Raw genomic sequence first — 6,000 nt, 5'->3', positions numbered from 1 at the left:
TATATACTGTACGTTTAATAGTTTGATAAAATGTATTTCCATTATTATTATTCAAAAATAAAAACACCTCGAACCCTGAGAACAATATAAAGAAAAAAGCAAAGGAGAAGCTCCCCTTGTATCTGAACGCAACAACATAGGTCAAACTTTCAACCCCTATACTGAATAAGAAATATGCAGTTCATATACAGTAGGACCTCAGAGATACGAACACATCGCGAATCGAGGTTCTTTCTAAACACTGAAATGTTTGTAATTTTGAAGTGTACCGGGGGACAAAATATCAAACCATTATGGAAAATATGAATTGAGTATTTCAATTTATTTTCCTTGGTCAACTGATCCCTGTTGAACTGGATATGGTCTTGACTCCATCTCTGTCATGGACTCAGGAGGACAGCAGTTTATTAGTAAACATTCAACAGCATCCTCCTTTTCTCCTCATCTCTGGGCCAATTTCAGACCAAGCACAGGGACACTGATGAATAGTCATTGACAAAAAATGCTGGATAGAGTGGTTCAGTGAAGGTGGAGTGGAATGTGTGCAGGTGGGTCAGAGTCTCAGAGTAGACTAGGTAGAAGGACAGAGTGCCCTGTGAGGAATTCAGATACACCCCAACTCTGTCAGTGCTGGAAGAGGGGGCAGGTATGGCTGTGCTCTCATTATTGTGCCAGACAGAGAGTTTGAGGACTCTAAGTTTGAGGAGTCTCAGGCTCCAGGATTTGTCATTGCAACCAAGCAAACAGTTATGCCCTTTCCCAACCCTGCTCATGTCTTTATATGCCACACCTATATGAAACCCTTTCTCACTACACTCTGCCTCCCAGTAACAGCACCCAGTCAGACCCTCTCTACACAGCACCTGAGGACAGTCATTAAATCTCTCTGTGTGAGACAAACACAGATGATCGTCATCCTCCCATGTCACAGTTCTTCCGTTGTTAGACAGAGAGAGCTTTTTGTGAGCTGTGTTAGGGTCCAGTGTGAGCACACAGGCATCTGCAATAAATAATTGAGGTTAGGAAAGAGGGTACACATGCCAAGATTAATTTATGCATTTAGGAGGCTAGAGAAGTTAACAATGACAAACATACACTTCTTCAGGCCTGGTTTTAAGTAGCACTCTTCATTATGTTCCACACTGTAAGGGAAGCAGAGGAACAGTGATTTAGTGACAGACAAGACTTTGGTTGACTTCAGTGCCGGTTTCTCAGACACAGATTAAACCTGGTTTTGGACTAAGGAGCACTTTCAAGTTACTTGATTTACTTTAGTATGAAGCGTGGATTGTCCAGTACATCAGAGAGCAGTCTCACTCCTCTGTCTCCTGGGTGATTGTAGCTCAGATCCAGCTGTCGCAGGTGTGAGGGGTTTAATCTCAGAGCTGAAGCCAGAGAAGCACATCCTTCCATTGAGACAAGACAGCCAGAAAGCCTGCAAAAAGAAGACATCTACCTACTCATTTGACATATGTAAATGGTTAATTAATTTCAGATGTAAATATAACCTAATGAAATGTGCTGTGTATGACAATGTCATAATCTATTAAGTGAAATTCATAACTACATCAGTGTCTCCAGTTCACAAAGTTTATTCCCCAGAAGAGCAGAGAGCCGCTTCACTCCTGAATTGTGCAGGTTATTGTCACTGAGTACCAGCGTTCTCAGGTGTGATGGGTTTGAACATAGAGCTGAAGCCAGAGAAGCACAGCCTTTCTCGGTGATGCCACAGGATGACAGCCTGCAGGAAGAGGTAAGAGAAATCTTGAAAATATCAAATTAATAAATAACACAATATTTGTGAGATTATTTAACGTGTAGTTAAAAAGTTAAACTTTAAACATTTATACCTGCAACTAGCGCCAAATGCCAGTTACATACCAGTAGTAGCAAAGGAATAAAAATCCACGAGTAAAACATACTTCGTAGAACGCTGTCTGATGGGGCAAATCAGCCTTTTTGTCGTGACTAGCCGGTCCGAATGTCATGTGTACAACTTCCTGTATTATGATTGGTTCTCGTTGGCGTGGTTGACGAGAGCAAAAACATTAGCAATGCAACATTTCTTCATGTCCTTGCAACAGATCTTTTTTGGATTATGATAAGGTAAGAACTCCCGAGTGGCGCAGCGGTCTAAGGCACTGCATCTCAGTGCTTGAGGCGTCATTACAGACACACCCGTCGCTATGGGCGGGCCATAGGGGGCCGGGCCCACCCCCAAAAATGCTTGTGCCCGCCCCCCCCTCTTAAAAAAATTACTTTAATTTTATATTATAATAGTTGCTAATTTTGTGTTGCACTAATGTTGCATTCTTTATCATTAAAACATTAAAAATATAAAAAAAACAATGGTGTGATTTTGTTTGATTGATGGGAATCTACACTGCAACAGCCTATCACGGCCTTAATAAAAAGAAAGTTAGGCTACGTACGTGACGTAGCCTACGTCAGTGTAGCCGCTCAACAGTTACCGCGCATTTTTGAAAGCTGGATGAGTTTACGCCGGCTTACTCGCTTCAGTTCGTCATGGATATCCGTAAGTGGTTGAAAAGCCCACCAACAGTCTCCTCTGCCAAATTGGATACAACACCGACGCCTCCTGATGTTGTAGTTGGAGAAGGAGACCCTGGTCGACAGTCTGAGCCTGATGCTAGTAGCTCTGTGGAGTCCGACCCTGGGCCTGGCAGGACCTGCAGGTCAAGTGCAACTGCGACTGGGGCAGCATTTGGGCCACAACTGCCTGTTGAATCAGTGGGTATGAGTGACCTCGGCATGGACAAACCCAAACAGGTTGTGTTGAGGAAATATCCAGTCAAATTGTTTGGTTAAAAAAAATGATAATTTTCCTCTAGCTGGTATTTGAACAGGGACTGGCTTGAGTACTCGGTGGAAAAGGACTCCGCATTTTGTTATGCCTACAGGAAATTCAAATCTGTATCATCGGACGCGACCTTCTCCATTAAGGGATTTAATGATTGGAAACATGCAATTGGAACAAGCAAGGGCTTAAATAAGCATGCAGCTTCAAAAGAACATTTAGCCTGTGAAGCAATGTGGAGAGATTCAGAAAAATGTAGAGAGAGGAAAAGAGATTTCCACTCTCTCAAATTGAGAGCAACTGGCTCGCAACAGATACTACATGTCAGCTGTAAATGATATGCTGGAGTTTTTAGTGGTGAATCAATTGCCGTTACGTGGAGATAATGCTGGTTTTGCCAGTGTGCTAAATGATAATAGCTCAATGGGGCTGTTTTTGTCTCTCTTTGAGTACACCATGCGCAAAGATCCCGAACTGACACGGATTACAAAAACAATCCCACAGAATGCACGCTATACCAGCCCACAGATACAAAACGAGATTATCTAAATGATGAGCAAACTCGTGACAGAGGAGATAGTGAGACAAGTCGGCGATTGCTGGTATTCAATTAAAGTGGATGGCACACGGGATCCTTTAGGCCAAGAAAACATATCTGTAGTTGGGCGTTTTGTTGACAAAAACTATGGTCTGTGTGAGCGCCTCTTGGTAATGGCCACATCTGAGAAAGGTGATGCAGAGGCTCTGACAGGTGTCATCATTGATGAGCTCACCAGCACCGGACTCAGCACGGACAAAATCCTGAGTCAAGTTTATGATGGCGCATCACTCATGTCTGGCAGGCATGGTAGTGTGCAGAAATTGCTCTAAAACAAGCTGGATCGTAACATACCATATATTCACTGCTTTAATCACCAACTTCATCTGGTTGTGATTCATGCCATGTCCAGTGAAGCAGCTGTCGATAATTTTTTTTAGAGTATGCAACATGCTGTACAAGGAAGCCAACCGTGGCTATTCTGCACAAATGCGATACCCTGAAACGTCTCTTGGACCAGAGATGGAGTGGCCACTTGGCAACGGTCAAAGTTGTGGTGAAGAGTTTTCACGACATATCCACATTACTGACCGAGGTGGAAAACACACGAGGCCTTGGAGCGGAGGTGCGCGTCGAGGCTACGGGGCTGCTTTGCGCCATTACGCAGCGCAGTTTTCTTTTCATTGCGCACCTTCTTATGAAACTGTTGTCACTTTTCGAGCCGTCTAACAGACTACTACAGGCCGAAGATATGGACTTGTTCACTGCGGTGACACTTGTGAACAGCGCTTCTGACTGCGTGAAGACACTGCGCACAGAAAACTAGTTTTCTGCACTGTGGGATCTCTGTGCTCCTCCAGCATCGGCCACCGAGGCTGTGCCGGTGACCGACCCTGGTCCAAGCAAGAGAAGACGCACAATTAATAAGAACCTCCGCGGATTTGCAGTTGAAGAAACAGTTGGTCAGCCACAAAGTGACAGATGAAAAGACTGAGTTCATGAGATTGTTTTACAGTGTACAGTGGAGAGATTAATGCGCGTGTTGGAGAGCGCAGTAGCGAGCTCATTGGCGCACTGGCTGCTTTGAACCCAGAGGCCGAGGATAATTTCCTGGACCCATCAAAGGTAACCCCTCTCCTGGTATTAGCTGGAACTGATGTGGTTGAATCTGAATATACTGTGGCTCGTGAGTTCCTGGTGAAGAATGACTGACACCCCGGTTCCCCCCGAAGATGGAAAATGGACAATAGCCAACATCCTCAACACATTCAACTGTGCACTCCAGGCTATGCCGACTGTTCTCACAGCCTACACACTTGCCCTAACTTTAGGAGCTTCCACAGCAATGTGTGAAAACTCATTTTCCACGCTCAAAAGCGTCTTCTCAGCGCATCGGCGCAGTATGCTGCACAGACGCAAGGCCCAGCTGATTCAGCTTGCTTTTGAAAAGAACCTCACTCACAAGTTTAAGTCCGAGTGGAAGGATACTTTGATGAGGAGGTTCTGCTCGGAGAAACGCCGCCTCCCGCTGTACTGACAGGAGGGACTGGAGAGAGGACAGCGCTGCCTCCACTCAAAGTACCGGTAGGTTCAAAGTCTCTCTGTGTGTGTGTGTATATGCGTGCGTGTGTGTGTGTCTCATGGCAATGCATATCCCTCTGTTGACTGCTTTAAAATGCAATGTTTGAGAGATGCTTCTGGTGTTACATCTAATATGTTGTATAGTCAAGTGTTTTATGGATATTCATAATATTGCTTCTATGTAATGTGGTGTAGGCTATAGGCTACCTGGTCATATTGCTTTTGGTTATGTTTAATGTGATGATTACATGCTGCGCAAATAGAGTATACGATTATTATAAATATACGTACTGTAGGCTAATAATAATTGTGCCCTGCCCTCCCATGCATTTCATATGCCCCCCTTAAGACTGAGGTCTGGCGACGGATCTGATTATAGACCCCCTGGTTCGATTCCAGGCTGTATCACAATCGGCCGTGATTGGGAGTCCCATAGGGCGGCGCACAATTGGCCCAGCGTCGTCCGGGTTTGGCCGGTGTAGGCAGTCATTGTAAATAAGAATTTGTTCTTAACTGACTTGCCTAGTTAAATAAAGGTAAAATAAATAATAATAATAAAAAAATTACCAGTCCTAAGGCTGCGTTTACACAGGCAGCCCAACTCTGATCTTTTGCCCAATTATTGGCAAAATATCTGAATTGGGTTGCCTGTGTAAATGCAGCCTGTCATTTCAAGTGTTTCAAGGTAGTGTCCTTAAAAAACACGGAGTGGCCGCTTATCCGACTTTATTCCGATATTCTCCAGGCTAAAGTTCCCGAAACATCTGCGCATGTGCGGATCACATTCTGCGCTTCTGTTTATGCTCTACTTTACGCACAGTCTCTGCTCTACTACTCTGGCGATTGGTGCTCGTTTAATAAAGTTAGATCAAAGCTGAATCAATGTCTGCAACATCACATAATCATAGTATTCTACATAACAGAACTGAATACTATTACCTTACTGTAAGACAAAAGCCACCACATTTTTCTCCCGTGTGGCCGAAACTTAACATCGCGCGCCCGAAACTTAACATCGCGCGCCACTATGCAAAATACACAGGTAGGCTATGCTACAGTTTGT

The 6,000-nt window shown here is 44.3% G+C and overlaps 1 protein-coding gene across 2 annotated transcripts in view; it reads right to left on the bottom strand.

The window, feature by feature from the left end:
- LOC121566918 (NACHT, LRR and PYD domains-containing protein 3) overlaps positions 1–6,000 on the bottom strand; it is a 29,377-nt gene continuing 23,377 nt past the window's right edge. For both annotated transcript variants that reach the window (XM_041876837.1, XM_045214186.1), the window contains 4 exons: positions 1,568–1,741; positions 1,271–1,435; positions 1,096–1,142; positions 1–1,000 (listed from right to left, as the gene is read on the bottom strand). In XM_041876837.1, coding sequence (XP_041732771.1) covers positions 459–1,000; positions 1,096–1,142; positions 1,271–1,435; positions 1,568–1,741 — 928 coding nt within the window. In that variant the 3' untranslated portion in view covers positions 1–458. The remainder of the gene's footprint in view (positions 1,001–1,095; positions 1,143–1,270; positions 1,436–1,567; positions 1,742–6,000) is intronic.

The sequence above is a fragment of the Coregonus clupeaformis genome, chromosome 5 (assembly GCF_020615455.1).
Source record: "Coregonus clupeaformis isolate EN_2021a chromosome 5, ASM2061545v1, whole genome shotgun sequence".
NCBI lineage: Eukaryota > Metazoa > Chordata > Actinopteri > Salmoniformes > Salmonidae > Coregonus > Coregonus clupeaformis.
This window is presented reverse-complemented; position numbering and strand designations above follow the sequence as displayed.